A 21,164-nucleotide genomic window follows, 5' to 3' on the forward strand; every position below is an offset into this window, starting at 1 on the left:
CACAGCGTCACACACGGCGGCCTAGAGTGAGCAGAGGCCGGCGGCTAGAGTGAGCAGAGGCGGTGGGCTTGAGAACGGTGCGGCTGGCGGATTTGACGAAGGAGCGTCCGGAGGGCTTGCGGCAACCACATTTGACGACCCCGGGCTGGACTCCGCTTCGTCCACGGTGAAAGCCGATCCAGTGATCCACAGCGCAAAGTTGTTGTATTTCCTCAGCGACCAGCACGGATCAGCTCTAGGCATGACGAAGCGGATATCGTCCTCTTCTGGAAGGCCAAACAAAGTAGTTTCGCTTTCACAACGAAACACAGCGCCTTCACGACATGGCGGCGGCAACAACAATACTACAGCGAGAATAAAAGTTACGCCTTCTTTCTTTGCATGAACATTTGGGCGGCATTATGCAAATCTTCCCACATAGTGATGTAGATATGTGGGGGCGTGTTAGAACAAGCCATTTTAGGTAGGCGTGGCTGACTCTTAACTTTTATAAAGAATATCTCTTTGGATTTGAGACTTTAGTCTTTGCAACTTTACAGATCTTCTTTATGCACCAAGAGCTTGTAACACTCCAAAGAGAAAGGAAAAATTGAAATCGCGTCATATGACCCTTTTAAATATACAGGTCATATACAACATAATTTTAAAACCAATATCTGTAATGTAAACATACCTTCTTGCCATTAATGTAGAAGACAAGCTCACTGTTCACAGATACAGATGACATGATGAGTTGAGAAGGATCGCAGTGCTGTTACTGGAGATGCTCCTGGTTTACTGACCATCAGCTGAATGAGCGACTGACTGATTCACATCACATGTTACAGGCTTTGCTTTGCCTTTTATTGTTAAAATACAGGAATGCGTAAAGACATGGATGCAGTGGTTTTTCCTCCATTGTTATATATTCCTTCATTTCACTTCCTGCTCTCAGAATCTCAGAATAAATTAGATGTAAAGACAGTCCACAAAAGGGTTCACATTTGTTAAATGTTTAATTTTTTTCAGAAAATTCAATACCATCAGAAAGACCATCACCTTATTACATTATTCACCTACAGACACATTAACTATATTAAGTAGTCTGCATAAGCCTCATCTTCAGCATCCATACAGCTTATTGATCCTCAGGATGTCTGTGTCTGACATCCCCTGCCTCTGTCCGATTTCCACCGAAAGATAATTTCTCATCTTTAGCACTAGTTGTTCTTCAAATGATCACTATTATGTCGTGTAGTTTTTTTTTAATCTAAACTAAATTGTTCAAATTACTTTCAAATTACAAATTACTTTTTCACTTTCAAATTAAACTGAAACAAAAGCCTACAGTATTTTTTTCATTGAAAATTTGTTTTCTTTTAGTTTGTTTATTATGAATACTGAAAAATAAACAATTATCTGTTGCATAGTATTCTTACATTCTGCTGTTATCATCTGTATATGTGATGCAAAAATACAGAAAAAGAAATGTAAGTATACAAATAGGGCTCTTAAAAGTTCCCAAATATAAATAAACAAAAAGTGATACTGCAAATATATATATATGTTTATAGTTATGTAAAAGGAATTGTTCGCCACAAAAAAAAATCCCATAATTTTTCACCCACACTCTCCAAAATGGTATGACATTTTCATCTCTTACAAGGATGAGGATGGTGATCATGATCGTGTCAAGTTGATTTGTGATTTATGTGCGTTATTCCAAGTCTTATTTAATTTGCTTGTTTATGTGAAAAGCAGACTGTAATTGAAGTTGTATTGACAAAAAAATCTTGTCAAGTTCAATTCAAATTTGGCGCTCACGAGAAATCATTGGTTGTGTTTATATAAGTGCAGCAAAGTTAGCACACTTTACAGCATATAAGGAGAAGAAGAACCTGCTCACAAACCTTACTGGTGCTTAAGTCTGATATTAATGTGGTATATTTTAATGTGAAAGCAAAGAATTCATAATTGCCATTTCCACACCATTTTTAAACAAAAGTGGGTTTATAAGTGTAGCTTTTAGTAGTTGTGTTCAGATATCAAACTGCAAACAATACAAACAAGTTGTTTTGTACTTTGAGTAACTTTATTTTTTCCCAACACAAACACACATTTCAGAACTTAAAGACCACCAGAGAGCAAAGACCATCATTACTATTCATCTACAGGCACAATGCATTTTTAATTATTCCTCATCTTCAGCATCCATACAGCTTGTTGATCCTCAGGATGTCGGTGTTGGACATTCCCTGCCTCTGTCCGATTTCCACCGTCTCATCAGGAATGGGAGTGATGGTTTCCAGCCCGGGCTGGATGGAGAAGGCTGTTCTTCCATAGTGCATGATGGAGCCGTAGTCGTATGGAGTGTTTTGGTTGTTGGTGTTTTGTTTCTGGAAGTTGTAGGCCATATCAGGAGACATGTTCTCCCAGTTGATCTTGACGTACTCATCCCGATCGCTCCTGGTTTGCTCGTGGTAAAAGCCCAGGGCATGATTGAGCTCATGCTGAACGATGCCGTGATACACACAGCCTTGCCTGTTGAGGGAGACCACCTGCTTGCCACCAGTTCTGCCAAGAGAAGAGTAGCACCTGAGAGGAGAGAGGAAGTAAAGAGGTTAATTATTATTTATTTATTTAAATAAGGACTGATAAATGTTTCATGTTAATATTTTATGATTGTTCTCACCCATCTTTGTTCTCAATACTGATGTAGTCGCTCTGAGTTGATCTGGCCACAAAGCGGATGCAGGTTTTGGAGTGAAAGGTGGACATGGCATTTGTGATAACTAATTTGTTATTATAGGCTGTAAACAAAAAGGGCCACAGATTTAAAATGAGATCTACATGAATCATAGATATGTTCAATGATTGAAGGACATCCACTCACAGAATTCACCGCTCACTATGTAAGGGATCTCCACTATGTTGTTAGAGTTTTTCTTCCAGAAACAGTTGTTGTTAAAGCAGTTGAGAGCATTTCTGGTTTTGGGAAACACCAGATCTCCTTCAATCAAGACTTCAGAAGATCCTGTATTTAAAGAATTAGAAATGTCCAGGTTTTTTATTTTTTTAAATAAATCATCTGTTGGGTTTACAGGAATATACTTGGTGCCTCACCATTGTTGGAGCCCAAAATCTGTGTAGTGATGTCAACATTTTCTGGTAGAGGTATGGACACATCTTCATAACTTGGTTCCTGTTTATGGAAGTAGAAGAATTACATGTTACTAGTGATAAAAGTTCATCTTCTGAGTCCCTGGAGAGACCAGACAGGATCTTACCATGAAATAAGATGCCTGTGAGATGCCAAACAGCAGCAGCAGAATGGAGAGGGAGGCTCTTGTGTCCATGTCGTCTCAGTGTGTAGAGATGTTCAGGGTTCTGCCAAGAGAAGAGTAGCACCTGAGAGGAGAGAGGAAGTAAAGAGGTTAATTATTATTTATTTATTTAAATAAGGACTGATAAATGTTTCATGTTAATATTTTATGATTGTTCTCACCCATCTTTGTTCTCAATACTGATGTAGTCGCTCTGAGTTGATCTGGCCACAAAGCGGATGCAGGTTTTGGAGTGAAAGGTGGACATGGCATTTGCGATAACTAATTTGTTATTATAGGCTGTAAACAAAAAGGGCCACAGATTTAAAATGAGATCTACATGAATCATAGATTTGTTCAATGATTGAAGGACATTCACTCACAGAATTCACCGCTCACTATGTAAGGGATCTCCACTATGTTGTTAGAGTTTTTCTTCCAGAAACAGTTGTTGTTAAAGCAGTTGAGAGCATTTCTGGTTTTGGGAAACACCAGATCTCCTTCAATCAAGACTTCAGAAGATCCTGCATTTAAAGAGAAACATACTGATAAAATAACTGACCATATTTATACATCTTGACCACATTTGACCACTATTTTCTGAAACACACTGATAAATTTACAAGAAATCTACAAGGTGCCTGACCATTGTTGGACTCCAAAATCCTTGTAGTGATATCCAGAGGTTCAGGCTCTGACACAAACACTCCTTCAAACCTTTCCTCCTGGAGGCAGAAACAGAGATGTTTAAAATAGCTCATTTGACGATGTTCAGGATGCTCCTGTGTGAGCTTTAGTGTCTGTGAGCTATTCTGTCAAGATTTTATATTCACCTGAGTAGGTGGGTCTGCTGGAGGATTGTGTGTAGGGTCTTAGTGTCCAGAGACTAATGTGTGTAACTAAAGGGAGGAAACTCTGACCTCGCCTGTTAGTCCAAATCCTTGCAGAAACAGAAAATACAACTAACTTTACATTATATATTGGTTTTAACACTAAAGTAGATATGCTGTAGTTTTTGTTTTCTTAGTGTCCCAAAACAGTAGCATACAAAGAGGGGCCACAGAACTTTGAGCACTGAAGAAAAAAAAAATAATAATAAAAAAACACTTTCCATTTCAGAAGAACTGTATTTTTTGTTTTCTAATTTAGGTATTTTAATCAGTTGTTTGGATGCTTTATAATAATCGGACTACATGTTTCTTTGGTCCTTCAGATGTCGGTTCTTCAGATGTTCACCCTTATGTCTAGTGTGGATTTTCTTGATCTAAATTAAATACTCTGATGATTTAGTGATATGAAATTTTCTTGAGTTGACTTTCCATTACAGTCAGTTGTACTATTGACCAGTGGCGGCTCCTGCCAAGAATTGTAAAAGATGCGTGTGAGGCAATATGGTCTGGCATGGTCCAGGAATACATGCCTTTCCCTGAACAACACCACTGGAAGAAGATCGCTGAAGACTTCCATAGGCTATGGAACTTCCCCAATTGCCTGGGAGCAATTGATGGGAAGCATGTTGCAATACAGGCCCCATCATCAACAGGGTCCATGTATTACAATTACAAAGGGAGCTTCTCCATCGTCCTCCTAGCAGTAGTTGATGCCAGGTACCTTTTCCGGATGGTGGATGTGGGGGCATATGGGAAAAGCAGTGATGGTGGGACCCTCTGTGCCTCTGACTTTGGTAAGGCCCTCCACCAGGGGACCCTTGACCTGCCAGAGGATGCACCTTTACCAGGAGCAGAAGACCTCCAACCTGTGCCACATGTATTTGTGGGTGATGAGGCTTTTCCTCTGAAGAAGAACCTTCTCCGACCCTATCCAGGAAAACACCTTGACAGGGAGAAGCGTGTGTTCAATTACCGTCTTTCCCGTGCAAGGAGGATGGTGGAGTGCACATTTGGGATCCTTGCTGCTCAATGGAGACTCTACCACAGAGTGCTTGGTGTCTCACCAAAAGTTGCTGATGCAGTGGTGAAGGCCACTTGCATCCTTCACAAGTCCCTTCGCTTTGAGGATGCTGGTGAAGAGGAAGGAAGTTGTGCCCCCCCTGCCATTAGAGCAGCAGCTTGCTATGCAGCCCATCCAGCGAGTAGGCAGCAACAACGCCTCTAGGGAAGCACTAGAAATTAGACAGAGGTACACCACCTACTTCTCTTCTCCTGTAGGTGAAGTTGCATGGCAGCATTCTGTCATCTAATGCCTTGTAATGACTCCCACTACCATCAAGACAACCTTTAGCATGAATATCAGGACCACTACCATCAGTAACATCAACATCAGGACCACCACCAGTAGTATCAAGAAAGGCTCTTTTAAGAGCCACCCAAAACCTTAGAAAATGAGCATATTTCCATTTTTGCTTTCACCAGCAAGCTATACATTGCAACAAAAATAAAACACTGACCAAAATTTGAAGTAAAATAAATGACTGGGAAAGTAGATTCATTTAAAATATATTTTGTAATCATCAATTTCCACGTACAGATTCATAAATAAAACAGTGTCATAAAAATAAATATAAAAATTGAAGCAATTACAGCTGTATATAAGTATTTCTGTGTGTGTGTGTTTGTCTGTGTGTATGTACGTATGTGAGTGTTTTACTAATTGTCAGAGTTAAATTCTGCCTCATGTAAAATCTGTTGGAATTTTATTTTAACTTCTGAACGACGGCGTGGAGGAAGGCGTCTCAAAGCCCAAGATAAACTTAAGGGAAAATGCTCGTCATTGTCTGGCTTATTATTAATTGCCTTCAGGACACAGCGCTGATATTCTGAGATATCTGGCTCAGACTTTCTCTTTGGAGCCAGAGTGCGACGCAAAGGTATTTCAGGTGTGCAGGGTGGTGGCACATCAGGGGAGTCAGGAGATCTAGGCTGTGTGCTGTTGGCCTGGGTTTGGGTCAGTGACAGGGATTGTGCATTCTCATCTGTTGTCTGTGAGGGGGAAAAAAATAATAATAAAAAAATGAATAGCAATTTATTGATAGCATATACCAGTGTTTCCCAACCGGGGTGCCGTCTGTCGAGAGCAGGGGTGCTGTGTAAAAAATCATTTTTTAATATTTTTAAATTGCTAAAATGTTCAAAAAAGCATCTATTATATAATATCCATTTCTGATGTCGCCAATAATTAGAGATGCACCGAAATTTCGGCTGCCGAAAGCTTATTATTAATTGCCTTCAGGACACAGCGCTGATATTCTGAGATATCTGGCTCAGACTTTCTCTTTGGAGCCAGAGTGCGACGCAAAGGTATTTCAGGTGTGCAGGGTGGTGGCACATCAGGGGAGTCAGGAGATCTAGGCTGTGTGCTGTTGGCCTGGGTTTGGGTCAGTGACAGGGATTGTGCATTCTCATCTGTTGTCTGTGAGGGAAAAAAAATAATAATAAAAAATTAATAGCAATTTATTGATAACATATACTGCTGCTATTACTACTATTAATAATAGCCTAATAATTCCTTTGACAGAAAAAAAAACCCGTCAATAATTGCAATTTATTAAACACAGATATAGCAGCAAAACAGATATAGCATCACTTTAACATTGAAGTTCACATAGTATGCTCCACTACCTCCACTGGTGTTACCAGGGACTCAAGGAGAGCCTCTACACTGACATCCTCCTCTCATGACCTATTTTGACTGAAATTGCTAGAGGTGTCCCTGTCCTGGATGTAAGGCTCCAGAAAGTTTAGAATGGACATAAACTTCCACCTCCGATTGCCTCCTGCTGCCCCTGAACCTGACCTCTTTCTCTCTCTTTTATATGTGTCCCTCAGGTACTTCCACTTTTTACGACATTTTTTCTACTGAAATTTATATGGACAAAAAGATTAGTCCGTTTAAAAATAACAAAAACAAAACAACTGAAGCAAGAAAAATATTGACTGCGAGACATTAATGTTACATATATACATTTTAACAAACAAAACGGTTTGCAAGCTAAGCTACATAGCTTTTTCCTTATTTCCTAACTAGTTGTATAGGTAAGTGCTGCTTACCTGGTAGACCCACGGCAAAGGAAATGTTCCTCCAGGCATTATTCTTCAAATTTACATTGTGGTAGTCCGGGGAAGTCATCTGGTAGAGACATGGATGCTCAGAAACCAGCAATATTAATTTCTCCTCCATTTTTCCAGTTGTTGTGCTTGTTGACACGTCGTTGTAACAAAATGACTGTTGTGACAGTTGATCGGTGTGGAATTTGCCCCGCCCCTCCTGCACTCTGATTGGTTAGCTGACTAGAAAGTGACAGTGATGAGCGCAGCGTTTTATCCAAAGTTGAACATTCTTCAACTCTCGGCGCGAGAAAAAAATACGCCCGAACGCTCAGCACTCGGCACACTCCTGACGTTTTAAAAAACGCGGCGCTCCCATTGAGAACAACTGAAAAAAATACGCTAGCCGCGGGGAAAAACGCTTTGGTGGACACAGGGCTAAGTGTCAGATCTCAAAACTTTGTTGTTAGTCTAAAAACAGCTTATATTGAAGGCAGTCCAAGGCAGCTTGTGGAATGTTCTACTCTATGATGTAATAGTGTGGATAAGCGCCACCTCTTCAGAAGAAGATCGACATCACTGCCTGTTTAGCCCCACCCACCAATTCGCGCACATAGTAGTGTTTACGAGAGAAGTGAACGCACAGGTCTACGCATAAACCAAACAATAAAGATGGCTCTGAAGACAACAAGATACTGTGCAGTGCCAAGTTGTAGAAAAACAGTGTTTGCGTTGCCTTCCTTCTGATACCATCGTTAGGAAGGAGTGAATTAACTTTACTTTTAATGAAGATCCAGACGCGTCAGTAAGAACTTGTTCCTTTGTTCACTTCATTTTACTGCAGATTCGTTTACAAACAAGACACAATTCAACGCGGAATTAAAAAAAAAAAAAAAAAGGAAACTAAAAGACGATACTGTGCCGACTATATTGGATCCAACAGTAATGTCGCAACACAAGTGTGACTAACTGTTTTTATTATGCTATCACTATTACTTTGTCTCTTCTTACAGATTGTTTGATATGTATCGAGTTATTTATGCGTTTTTGACCTTTAAATCACAGCAGCGTCCATCTATGAGGAATGTATGCTGTCAAACATACACAACTATTAGCCAATCATAGCGGTGTGGCATTTACTTCCGAGTCTACAATCCGCCACGAATAATAGCTTATTAGGCTACATCTAAATTATGATGTTTTTTGATGTAGAAATCTTAATAACATCATAAGTGGACCTTAGAGAACAGTACAAAATTTAAAAAAGGCAGTTCATGACCCCTTTAATATGTCAGTGTTTATTAGCTGTTATTAGATTAAATGCCAGTTTTACTAAACAGGGCAAATTAGCGCGAGAGCGCAATTCCAAAACAGCGCCGATGGGTGTGGAAATTTCTGCGTGTGATTTACTAACAATGCGCAAATTAAAGAACACAAACGCAACATCTAATGTACATATCAACCAACGCAATATACCAAGCTCAGCGCAAATTAGCGTTGTCGCAAATAAAGAATAAAGAAGCCACAGCACGTTGAAAAGAACCAGAGGACAAAAAATGAAGGTTTGCTAGAAGTTTTGATAGACCTGGTATTGCATGACTCCTAGCTGAGGGTTCCAACAAGTCGTCTTTTATTTCCTGCAGCAAATTAAAAATAATATGTCTTGGCAAACGATATGTTCGGATAATGTGTTCTTCTGGCATTCAAAATAAATTAATATGTGTGGAAAAAATCCTCTCCCTTCTACCACACGCTCTCGGTTCTCTGGAGTGCCACCTCCTATCAACAATAATTGCAGCCATTTCAAGCGCAAAATAGTTTAAGACATGCTATTTTTGGGCATTAAATAATGGTGCAAATGCCAGTAATTTGATGAGCGCAAACGTTAGTAAAACGCGTTGCGTGATTCATTTGAATAATCTCCTCCCATAAATTTTGCGTCTGAAAGGGAAACTCCTTCAAATGCATATTCAATAAGGTCATGCGCAAAAATAACTGTGTCCACGCCTTTTCAGCGCTAATTCATCACTGCGTGTCTTTATTAAAACCTGACAGCACAATTTTAACGCCAAAAGACAGTTTGCACTGGTGCAAGCTGTTAGTAAAACTTGCCCTAAGATTTTAGAAAAAGCACTAGCCTTATATTTTCCCCACACCGGGTGGCGTCCTCTGGTTATTAGCATGTCCTCTCCTCTCTCCAAAACACATCGCACTGGCCGTCCAGTCCTGAACAGAGAAACTTCTATGTAATAAAAATATTCATATAGTAAATACAAATTTAAATCATTTATATTTATTATCTAATTTAAATAATCATGATGAATCATCCATTCTGATATTTTTGTCCAACTTATTTTGACTCACTTACAAGCAGCGACAGCAGTGATGGAGGCCAAAATGGCGGTTTTGGTGACCTTGCCTCCGAAGGCTCCACCCAGTCGCTTAACGTGACAAGAAACGCGACTGGATGGGATTGCCAGCATCTCAGCTACTTACTCCTAGAACAGATTACAGATCAAAGTAATCTAGAACAAAACATATCTTTCTTTTACATGTTTATCTCCCTAATCTTCAACAATAAAATAAAGTCTCACCTACTAACTCCTACAATGAATTGAATATATGAATGAATTGATATATACACATGTATATCTCCTTGATTTGCAAAAAGTAAATAAATAAATAAACATGAAATAAAATAAAATAAAAAAACATAAACCAAAGTTTCAGCTACTGACTCATACAACGAATAGGAACAAACAAACTTCCTTGTACATGTTATCTCCTGATCTTTAAAAATAAAATAAAATAAAATAAAATAACATATCAGCTACTGACTCCTACAATAAATTATAACAAACTTTTTTGTACGTTTATCTCCCTGACCTGCAAAACATAAATACAATTAATAAAATTAAAACAATGTAAAAAATAAATATACAAAATAAATAAAATGTAATAAAATAAAAAGAAACATGATAAAACAAAATAAAATATTTAAATAAATAAATAATAACAAAAGGCACAACCCCTGAGTCCTACAACGAATTGGAACAAATAAACTTTCTGTCTGATCTACCAAGTTAATTAATTAATTTAAAAAATAATAGTAAATATATCCAAAATTTCGGTGCAACCCTAAAAAATAATAGTAAATATATATATATATATATATATATATATATATATATAAAAACAAAAAAAACAAAACAAAAAAATAGTTAAAATATCTAGCTAATTTATTTAAGGCCATTCAGCCAATCATACCGGTGTAAACGCTGGGTGCTGAGTGGACAAATAAACTTTCATCTCCTTCTCTTCCCCAACTGGAATGACCAGAAAACTCTGTGTTTCCAAGTAGAAATGCTCCTGTCCTCCAATCCGAATCTCTCCTATTAAACATGCAGAACCATGTTATAGAACATGAATCAGGAAATCAGAAAGGAAGTGTACAATCTTACCTTCATACACTTGTTCCAGCCTCTCTCAAACCCTTTTCCACATCTCCTCGCTGAATTGTTCTCCTAGGTAGGAAGAAAGACTCTTTCTCAATGGCCTCCTGAAAACAAGATCCAAAAGCAGCTCTGTAAGAAAAGAACAGTTAGGTGAGAATAAAAATTAGAGCAACTAGATTATTTCTTCTGACCTCCACAGTGAAGATGCGATCCTGCAGATCTTCATAGTTGATCTTCACCGCCGCCGCCCCACGTTTAGCGTGTGCTTTGGAATCTGCGACAACAGCGCAAACCATCTGACCAACACAGGTCACCTGAGGATGCAGAAGAGTCTAAGATTACAAATTGTGCCTTATTTTGAGGAATTTCAATATGCAATTAAAATTCATACTTCACAGAAACACCTTAAATAAAAAAAATTAACAATAAATAAATCACAGGCCTCATCTTGAGCCAGCAGTTCTTCTTCATATCCTGTGAAGGTTCTGAACCTTTTGCCTGGTATGTCTTTAGCAGTGATCACATCCATCACACCGGGCAGCTTCAGAGCTTCACTAAAGTCAATATGACTGTGATGGTAAGAAAATACAACCATTTAGGTGTGAAGTTTCTCATTTTTTCCATTGCTGGGTTCAATTTAGTGTCACAGTAATTAGCAACTATGACTTATTAATAAATAAATAAATATTAATTTCCTTATCAGCAAAGGCTATATCCATGACAATAAATAAATACATAATGAGTAAACAAGCTAAAACAAAACACAGAACTACGTTTTTATAAGCTGTCGACCCCAAAAAACGAGCGTTTAAGGCAAAAGTACAAAAGTAGAGCGCAACATGTCATATTACTCTGAGAACTACGCCCACTGGAGGGAAACATAATCGCCGACAGGAAACATTCATTATTTTTTATGAAAAAATGTAGCTTACAGAAATATAATATATAAAACTGACATTTGGATATTTGACTTACAGTGACAAAATGTTTACTGCACACGTAGGCATACTTAGTGTAAGGATCCCACAATTTACCCATTCTTCCTGCTGATGCTTCACGTCTTATTGCCTGTATCCACTTTTGTCTCCTTAAAGGCTGGCTTTTACGGTTCGGTAGCTTATAAAAACTTAGTTCTGGGTTTTTTAGCTTGTTTGCTGTACACCTTGTCACACAGCAGCTTTTAGGCATTGTTCTGTTTTTTGTTGTAAGTCAGAAATGAGAAGGAGGCAGCTTCCCGCAATACAAAGTCAATGGAGAGGGTTGGATTGGGGATTGAGATGTTTGAGATTCTGCACACATAAAACACACACTGTCTGCTGTTTACCTTCTGTAAGTTCAGAGTTCTTGCTTTTTGTAGAGAAAACTGCTTTTGTCAAAAATTTTGGTGCCATCGACCGTGAGGCTGACGGCGGGACAAAACTAAACAAAATATTCTTCACCCGGCCCTCCTCCAGGGGAGGGAGTGGTGCCTTCACCATCTCCCGAAGAGCAGTTCCCTCCATCTCTGGGTCACCCGTATCAGGGCCGCTTGCTCTTCCGCTTACCACCAGGTTTGGCGGGGGCCTGATTGGGCCACACTCACGGCGCTGCTTGGCTGGAGGCTGCTGCGGATGCAGCGCGGGAGCGGGGGCGGATGCAGGGGGCTGCCCTCGGCGACAAGCAGACTGGTGCGCTGCAGATGGGTGGAGGCAGCAGCTGCCCGGCGGGGCAGGATGTGACAAATCGCCTCAGTCTGCTTCAGTACAGCCGAGAACTGCTGGGCAAAACTATCGACTGTGTCGCTGAAGAGGCCGGTTTGGGACACAGGGCATTGAGAAACCGAACTTTGTCTGCATCCCTCATGTTGGCCAGACACAGCCAGAGATGGCGCTCCTGGACCACAAGCGTGGACATCGCATGGCCCAGGGAACTTGCTGTGACCTTTGTTGCTCAGACTGCGAGGTCCGTAGCGGTTCGGAGCACTTTCAGAACCTCCGGATCATGACCACCCTCGTGCAGGTCCTTCAGTGCCTTAGTCTGATGGACCTGCAGTAACGCCATAGCGTGTAAGGCGGAAGCAGCTCTTCCACAGGCCATATAAGCACTGCCGGTCAGACCAGACGAGTACCTACAGGCCCAGGAGGGAAGGGACGGTTTGCCCCGCCAGGTAGAGGCAGTATTAGGACAACTGTATCGCTACCGACCGCTTCACCGGTGGGACCACAATATACCCCTTAGCTGCCCCACCGTCGAGGGTGGTGAGGGAGGAGGAGCTAGCAGGTCGGTTCCTGGCAGTAAAAGGTGCCGTCCACGACCTGGTAAGCTCCTCATGCACCTCCGGGAAGAATGGCACCGGGGCGGGGCGTTGAGAACCAGTGCGGGCCACCCCGAGAAACCAATCGTCCAACCTCGAGGGCTCGGGACACGGTGGAGGTCTCCACTCGAGCTCTACCCTCACGGCAGGCCGGGAAAGCATAGCCATCATTTCCGGATCCGATTCAGGCTTTGCTACCATCCCTGAGGGCGGCACCAGCTCACCCTCCGATTCAACGATCGACATCTGATCGTCGGGAGGAGCGCCAAAGGATACTGCTGGTATGCTCCTTGTAGAGGGCCCAGCAAGTTCCTTTGGCTGCTCAACTGGTTGTGGAGCGCAAGAGGAGTGATGGTCCCTCGAGGGTTGGTTCCCTGGAGGGTTTGCCATCACTGTCACCCTCAGACCACCCGCACCACTGCACGAAGTAGTCCTCGCCTGGCTGCCCCCAGGACGAGAACTAGATCGAGAACTACTCCCATCCCAGAGGAAATGCGAATCAAAAAACAATGCAAAAAAGTATTATGCAACTTAACTTTTACTCCATTCCCAGAAAAATATGCAACTTAAAAAACAACTGAAGCATTACACAACTTAAAATTTTACTTCACAAAATAGAACTTACTTATATTCTATCTCCAAAGGAAATGCAACTAAAAAATAAAAACGTGAATGCATGTCTTACCTTCCTACAATCTGTTGGCACGTGCTGTCAGCACTGAGGATAGTGGCTCCCACTCCTCCGTAATAAATACTGATCTCCTTCACTACATTTGAGCACTGGCTGAACCAAACACGCATCCCAGCATTCACCATAGCTAGTGCGTTCTCCTTACGTGGGGCATGTCGGAAGGAATACACGATCTCGTTCTGGGGGGGAAAAAAAAGATACTTTAGTATTAGGCAACTTAATTGTTGCTAACAATGCTTAAACAACTAGCTGATGGTTAATTTCTTGCCTGTCTTGTAGCTGGAATGAAAATGGACAACACTATCTCGTCTGGCTTTAGAATTGTCTTTGCAAATCCGAGGAAAAAATCTTTATCGATAGGCACCCTCCTTCTTCCCTCTGTAATGGATATTCGGGTAGAAAATTGAGAAGCCTGTCAGGTAAACATGCTTGAAGTACATAATTATATTCATAATTAATACAAAATGTGAGCATTGTAGAGTGCAGTTTCAGCTGTGCTCTGCAGTGTGATTAAAATATTGTAAATTATACAGGAAGTTGGGTCACCTTTAGAAAGTGCCACTAGAGTGCATCTTCCAGCAGCTAAGACAGGGGTCAGGTCGGAGTTTGGATATGCACTTGCAATATTGCCGCCCAGTGTCTAAATATGTTAACAAACACAAAAATAAAATAATATATATATATATTTTTTAACTAATTCAATTTTGACTGTTGACTATTTAACATGTAAAAATAAAACTATTTAACATTTACAATAAAGCTAATTTTTACTTGTTTTATTTATTTATTTACTTCATTAAAATTATTTGAAAATAATAAAAGTATTATGCTTTCTTTATGATTTTTTTTTTTACCTTAATTTGGGATTTAATGTTCAGATATATATAATTTGCACATAATTGAACACATACATTTTTTAGCAATTAAAATGTTTTCAAAATAATACTTAATAATAATTACTACTTATTTATAATTAACCATTATTAATGAATTAATCATTAATTAAAATAATATTTTTTCTTTAATTGAAGTATTGCTATCTTTATGTTGATCAGTGTTGTTATAGTTAACTAAAACTATTAAAAATTGATTTCAGAAATTGAAATAAAGATTAAATAAAGTAAAAAATTAAAAAAAATTTTTCACTCACTATAAATGAAAGATATGTAGAAATATATATAAAAGCTATGACAAAAGCACTGAAACTTAAACTAAAATTAAAAATCATGTTTTAATACAAGTTATTTCTCATTGAACTCACTGCTGTGCATTCTGGGATTCTTCTCCGCAAAGGATACAAGCAATGCCACTTCAGAGTGAGTGAATTTGTAAGAGTAGCAAGAGTGATGTTGTGCATTCAGGTTCGGTTTACACTTACAGCCACATTTCGGATCTGTTGTCCGCCCACAAGGTTTATCTGCTGCAGCAGAGCCTGAAACATGTGCGTGTTCTCTGGTGGGAAATCTTTTATACTTCTCTCCAACACACTCTTCAGAACCGACATACTGCATCCCGCTCCGACACACACACCTACAAATACAAACCATTCATTAACACTTCTTGCAAAATATCAGTTCCTTAAAGGGATAGTTCAAACAAAAATGAAAATGTTGTCATTATTTACTCATCCTCAAGTTGTTCCAAAGTTGTTGTTTTTTTTTCTTCTGTCGAACACAAAAGAAGATATTTTGAAAAATGTTAATAATCAAACAATGGCTGATAGCCATTGACTTCCATAGTATGGGGAAAAAAAACTATGGAAGTCAATGACTACCATCAACTGTTTGGTTAACTTTCTTTAAAATATCTTCTTTTGTGTTCAACAGAAGAAAAAACTGGTTTGGAACAACATGAGGGTAAATGATGTAAATGATGACAAAACAAACAGAAAAATCTACTCATATGCAAAAAAAAAATACCCTCTGATTTCTGGGTAACCTTTAACAGTTCTGGCACTCGTGTTGGTGATATTATGACAAGATGAAAAATACACTTGCACTTCATATCTAGACCTGTAAAATAAAATAAAACAAGTTAAACAACAATGAAATCAAACAACAATGAAAAAAATAAATAAAACAAAGGAATGAAACATCACAGTGGCTGATAATGTCAAATTGGCAGAAAAAAAAAAATACATTGGATTTTATTAGGTTTGGCCTAATTTGCCCATACACAACCTATGTTGGTGTTTGCCCATGACAAGAGGTGCCTGTGGGTAGGAATATGCCGGTATCAAATTTTCATGTTGCGATTAATTGCTAATGACAAAGCAAATACAGTTCTTTAACAGGGATATTAGGACTAGTTTAATTCAGAAGGTGTTTGAGTGCCCTCAACCCATCCGAACTCAAAAGTGATTCAAATTCTTGAACAATAGCTAATGATTTAGCAGTTAAATACATAGTTAAAAATCCACTTAGACTAATGCATAAACAGCAGTGTGGTGACAGAGTAAAGAAAGCAGATTCTCCATACCTCATATCTCTCGGATTGATACATTTTGTGTGTATCAGTCCAATGCGCCACAGATGCTCTGAACTTCGATTGCCTTCTGAGGAGAGTGGATGATTCCAGGCTTCTAGAAATGTGTCCAAGTCTGCCTGAACTCTTGGGAGAAAAGTGAAGTGCACACTGAAAAGGATCTCGACCACTGATATGTCAAGCAATCGTTATGCTTCCAGCGAGTGCAGCATGTCTAGTACTTGTTGGTCACCATGATTCTGACATCACACCAAATGCATTCAATCCTATAGAAACAGTAAAAATTGAAATAAATTTATGCAATAATAAACAGAAGACTTCCTATTAATAAAGTATCTGAAAAAAATCTACTCTATGAACAATGCATTAAATTACATTAAATAAAGACAAAATAAATAAATAAAACAAGCAAATGAAACGATAACTCACATGTATCTGGTCCACTGATGCCATGTCTTAAGTCAAGAGAATTATAAATCATCTTATAACAGGCGTCCAAAACTGACTTCCGGAAAAGAGGAATAACCAATGACATTTGAGGTTACAATTAAAACAGCAAGCCCCGCCCCACGACTGACAAAAATAAAAGTGTTTGCGCGAGCAGGTGAGGGAAAATCGAGCATCCATCCAGAGCGTCTCTCACATGTTCCGCCATGTGCTTCTCGTCCACGCTTATTTACATCAGAGTGCCACGCGTCTTTCACTCGGCATACAGCGATGTTGTGCATTTTTACCAGTTGATGGGAAAAGTATTCTTAAAATGCATTCAAAATTCTGAATAACTTTTAATATATAATTATTCACGGTATTTAGAAGAGCCCACGATAACAATATCGTGCATATTAATTACCGTGATATGGGCACGCCTCTTTCACGCAGCATACAGCAGTGTTGTGCATTTTGACCAGTTGATGGGAAAAGTATTCTTAAAATGCATTCACAATTCTGAATAATTTGTAATATATAATTATTCACGGTATTTAGAAGTGCCCACGATAACAATACTGTGCATACTCATTACCGTGATATATCGCATTACCGAATACCGGCACAAGTCTACCTGTGGGTAATCCGCCTTCAGCTGGAGCAGCTCATCTATAGATCCAGGGCTGATTCAGGTCATTCTCTCCCCACAAAACCAAGTGGTTTGGTCCTTGACCTCTGCCAATCTCTAAACACCAAAAAGCAGAACAGACCATGATTATACAACATACAAATGTGTTGTTTAGCAGATAACGGCACTTGAACTTCTGACAGGCAGCTTATCGAAGCCTAAAATAGAATTAATAACAAACTAGAACCTAATGGCGACCTTGTTAGACCTTGCTTAAACATTAAACTTTATTTAAAATATTGCAGTCATCATTACATAACCTGCTTTTTAGTGAAGCCAAACGAACAGTTTTGAACAAACTGACAAACCATAAGCTCAGGAGGGAAGATCAGATCCTGGGTTGGGTCAAGGGGAAGCAGGTCATCTTTACTGAACAGTTCTGGCTGACCCTAATAAACACAAAAATAACAATGTAATCCACTGAGCGCAAGCGTTTTAAGAACGCAAGTTTGATGAAGAGTAATTATAGACTAATATATCATAACCATGTCCTTAATAATTTCTTGCCTGATCCAAACTGCTATTTCTGATTTTTTTTTTATGTATATACATAAATTAATTATTAAAAAATATGTTTTCTTATTATAAAAGTAATATTATATATTTAATAACAAAATCACTTATTATATAATAATGTCTTGATAAATATACAGTTAACATACACTAATAAATATTGTTTTAAATGTGTATGTATAGTATTGTGTAAAATTAATAATGAATATATACATACTGTATGAATATACACACACATATTTCATTTATATTCCATATTAACTATTATGTGTGTGTATGCATTGTATTGGGTAAAGTTAATAATTATTGAAATTATAAACGCATAAAATATTTAGTATATTACACATTAAACTGATATTTCTGTTTTCTTTTTTGTTTCAGTTTTCAGTATGTTATATATATATATACGGTTTCAGTATGTTATATATATATATATATATATATATATATATGTATTGTCAGACTCACAGAATTTTGTTGTGTTTTCTTCCCTCATGTGCCCGTGACCTAGTTTTCCCTCATGTCTGGTTATGTTAGTCAGTTCACCTGTGTCCTTATTAGTTGATCCTCCTCACCTGTCTGCCCCTCATTAGCACCCCTAGTTCTAGTCTGTTTAGTTGTCTCTGGTCCGGTATTATTGATGTTATTTGTGTTGCTCCTACATGGGTCTCCTGCCTGTCCATGCTGGATTTACTCTCTTGTGGATTATTAAAGACTATTTGCATTAATCTTCATCTTCTTCGTGCATTTACCTCACAGCACCGTGACCGAATACCGGACCAAAGAAGTAAAAGTAAGCGGCATGTTTCCCCGCGTTTTGTTTTTGTTTGGAAAGTTTTTCTTTTGAGTTATTATGGTCGACCAAGAGCCCAGCCCACCACCACCCTGCTTTGCGGAGCTACAGTTTGAGCCCACCGCTGACAGAGAGCTAGAGCTCGCCACGACTGACGAGCCATCGCCTAGGAGAGCGACAGAGCTGAGGATCGCCCCGGAGCCAGAGCCTCAATCGACGTCAGTCCAGGTGGGCGTGCCGGCTGCTAGACATGCGACGGTGGAAGTGTCAGTAGGGAGTGAGGGCACGGAGGACCGCTAGGGGTGGCTGCGCCTCGTCCCTCCGTCCCTCTGGCTCCTCCTTCCGGCTCCACCTTGGTCCTCTGTCGCTCCGGCTCCACCGCGGCCCTCCGGATCCTCAGCGTCACCATGGCTCTTCGGCTCTCCGTTTCCACCTCGGGCTCCACCACCACCTGCTCCGCCGCCGTCGGTCAGCCCCCTGGAGCCGTCAGTCCTTCCTCCACCTTGGCTCCTCCATCCGTCGGCTCCACCGTGGGCCGCCATCATGGCTGTGGCCTGGGTCCCGCCTGGCTCCTCCTGCTCCCTCCCTCCATCTGATCCGCCCTGGTCCCTTCTGCCTCCAAAATAGCTCCTCCCACCGTGTGATCCGCCCTGGCTCCTCCGATTTCCTCCCTGGCTCCACCCTCCATCGTCTTCTATATATATATATATGATAATATTATTTGTTATATATTTTTTATAAAATAATTAAGTAATAAATTATGTAATAAATAATGAAGGTATATATATTTCATTTATGAGTGTGTGTGTGTGTGTGTGTGTGTGTGTATTGGGTGAAGGTAATAATTGAAGGGGGTGAACTGTCAGACTATTTGCAGTAATATTCATCTTCTTTGTGCGTTTACCTGACAGCACCGTGACACACACACACACACACACACACACGAATATACAGTATATATATATATATATATATACACACATGATAATATTATTTGTTATATATTTTTTATAAAATAATTAAGTAATAAATTATGTAATAAATAATGAAGGTATATATATTTCATTTATATTCTATATTTTGAATAGTATGTGAGTGTGTGTGTGTATTGGGTGAAGGTAATAATTATTGAAAGTATAAAAGCATAACATTTTCGGTATATTAAATATTATACATTAAATATTACGTATACAGTTTTGTACTCTTCGGTGTACATTTGTAAATACACTGGCCCAGTTATATTTTATGTAAGGACATTGGCCAGTATGTTTTTACTGCAACTAACAGTCAAAGTGCAGCAGTACAATAAAATATTACAAAAGTGAGTGCAATATTCAAGGTAAAAATACTCACATTCCCTATGAGCTCCACAGATACGTTTTCATTTCCATTTGCCATATTGCAGGCTGAGCCATTTAATTGGCAACAGTTTTCACTCTATAAAAATAACATAAAAAGGGTTTTTGCAATTAATAACCATAAAAGAACAAAAAAATCAGCAACACACAAATGTCAGATCATGTACATTATGCAAAAAAAACCGTACTTTTTTTATTTTATTTTTTTATAAAATAAACAAACACAAAATAGCGCGACAGCCCAAACAAAAACCAAAACACAAAATAAAATCCAGGCCTGGTCCTCTCTCGTCTTTCACTGTCGTAACTCCTCCTTTTATCCTTCCGGAGCTCCTCCGTGGGACTCGAGACCGGTGAGTGGTGCAGGTGACGCTCATTATCAATTACTCTACCGGCCTCACTCCGTTCCCATGGCTCTCGGCCCCGCCCCCACTCATCACAATAGATAATTAAAAAAATGCCACATCACTGACCTAACTACAGGGGTGAAAGGGTGAAAATCAAGTTATGATCAGATCATTTAATCTCATAATTCACACTGAGTGTAATCTTTATTATAAAATCATATTTGAATTGGCAGTAATCTTAATCTGGATTGAAGGTGATCTAGATTTTAACAAACTAAAGTCATTATCTGGATCTTATAATCTGAATTGGGAATAATATAGATTCTAATGTGAATCTGTTACCTGGACTGGGTGTAATTTGGTGTTGGTGCTTCCGATGCCTTCAACGGTCATCACAGCTGCTCCGTGAAGTTGGCACACAGGAAGCAGACAGACATTGACCGATGAATGACTGACCAGGAAAGAAACAAAAATTTAATACAGATTTTTATCAGATTTGCTTAACAAAAACGAATTAATAAATAAAAGAGTAGAGATATTAGCAGCATGCCTATCTTCCTTAAGAAATAAAAAGAAATCTGACTTAAAATGACGTAGAATTTAAGTTTGAAGTGGAATCTGGATTGACAAAATTGAGGGAAAAAAGTGGCATTATGGGGTCAGACACATTCATAAAAAGTATCAATATGATGAAAGGAGAAAGAGAGTGAGTGAAATACTTGATGCTCTTGGTCTGAGGGTCGTATCTGGACACCATGACGGTACAGGCTCCACATCCTCCTCCACCACAGCCATACTTAGTGCCTGTAA

The 21,164-nt window shown here is 39.2% G+C and overlaps 2 protein-coding genes across 2 annotated transcripts in view; both read right to left on the minus strand.

The window, feature by feature from the left end:
• Positions 1 to 21,164, minus strand: part of LOC107687882 (aldehyde oxidase 1-like) — a 33,654-nt gene that overhangs the window by 10,640 nt on the left and 1,850 nt on the right. The window contains 19 exon segments of the mRNA XM_016485366.1: positions 9,445 to 9,532; positions 9,671 to 9,804; positions 10,574 to 10,698; positions 10,768 to 10,783; positions 10,785 to 10,865; positions 10,953 to 11,075; positions 11,204 to 11,330; positions 13,740 to 13,924; positions 14,014 to 14,123; positions 14,292 to 14,385; positions 15,124 to 15,275; positions 15,665 to 15,757; positions 15,926 to 15,938; positions 15,940 to 15,957; positions 17,290 to 17,400; positions 17,652 to 17,732; positions 20,027 to 20,086; positions 20,685 to 20,805; positions 21,074 to 21,164. The exon segment at positions 21,074 to 21,164 is cut by the window's right edge and continues 4 nt beyond it. Of these exon segments, the coding sequence (XP_016340852.1) occupies positions 9,445 to 9,532; positions 9,671 to 9,804; positions 10,574 to 10,698; positions 10,768 to 10,783; positions 10,785 to 10,865; positions 10,953 to 11,075; positions 11,204 to 11,330; positions 13,740 to 13,924; positions 14,014 to 14,123; positions 14,292 to 14,385; positions 15,124 to 15,275; positions 15,665 to 15,757; positions 15,926 to 15,938; positions 15,940 to 15,957; positions 17,290 to 17,400; positions 17,652 to 17,732; positions 20,027 to 20,086; positions 20,685 to 20,805; positions 21,074 to 21,164 (1,823 nt within the window).
• On the minus strand, positions 2,184 to 4,263 carry LOC107687863 (high choriolytic enzyme 1-like). Its single transcript, XM_016485337.1, has 6 exons — positions 4,068 to 4,263; positions 3,267 to 3,352; positions 3,103 to 3,181; positions 2,873 to 3,013; positions 2,672 to 2,789; positions 2,184 to 2,574 (listed from the first exon to the last, which is right to left on the minus strand). Exons 2-6 carry the CDS (start codon positions 3,333 to 3,335, stop codon positions 2,184 to 2,186), a joined length of 798 nt encoding a protein of 265 aa, XP_016340823.1. The 5' UTR covers positions 3,336 to 3,352; positions 4,068 to 4,263.

The sequence above is a fragment of the Sinocyclocheilus anshuiensis genome, unplaced genomic scaffold (assembly GCF_001515605.1).
Source record: "Sinocyclocheilus anshuiensis isolate Anshui unplaced genomic scaffold, SAMN03320099.WGS_v1.1 scaffold273, whole genome shotgun sequence".
Lineage (NCBI taxonomy): Eukaryota > Metazoa > Chordata > Actinopteri > Cypriniformes > Cyprinidae > Sinocyclocheilus > Sinocyclocheilus anshuiensis.

Excerpts from the sequence above, each read along its gene's own strand:
- LOC107687863 (XM_016485337.1), bottom strand. The coding sequence starts at position 3,335 with ATGGACACAAGAGCCTCCCTCTCCATTCTGCTGCTGCTGTTTGGCATC. Across the intron at positions 3,182-3,266 it reads CACAGGCATCTTATTTCATG|GAACCAAGTTATGAAGATGT; the intron begins GTAAGATCCTGT and ends TTCCATAAACAG. Across the intron at positions 2,575-2,671 it reads AGTATTGAGAACAAAGATGG|GTGCTACTCTTCTCTTGGCA; the intron begins GTGAGAACAATC and ends CTCTCCTCTCAG.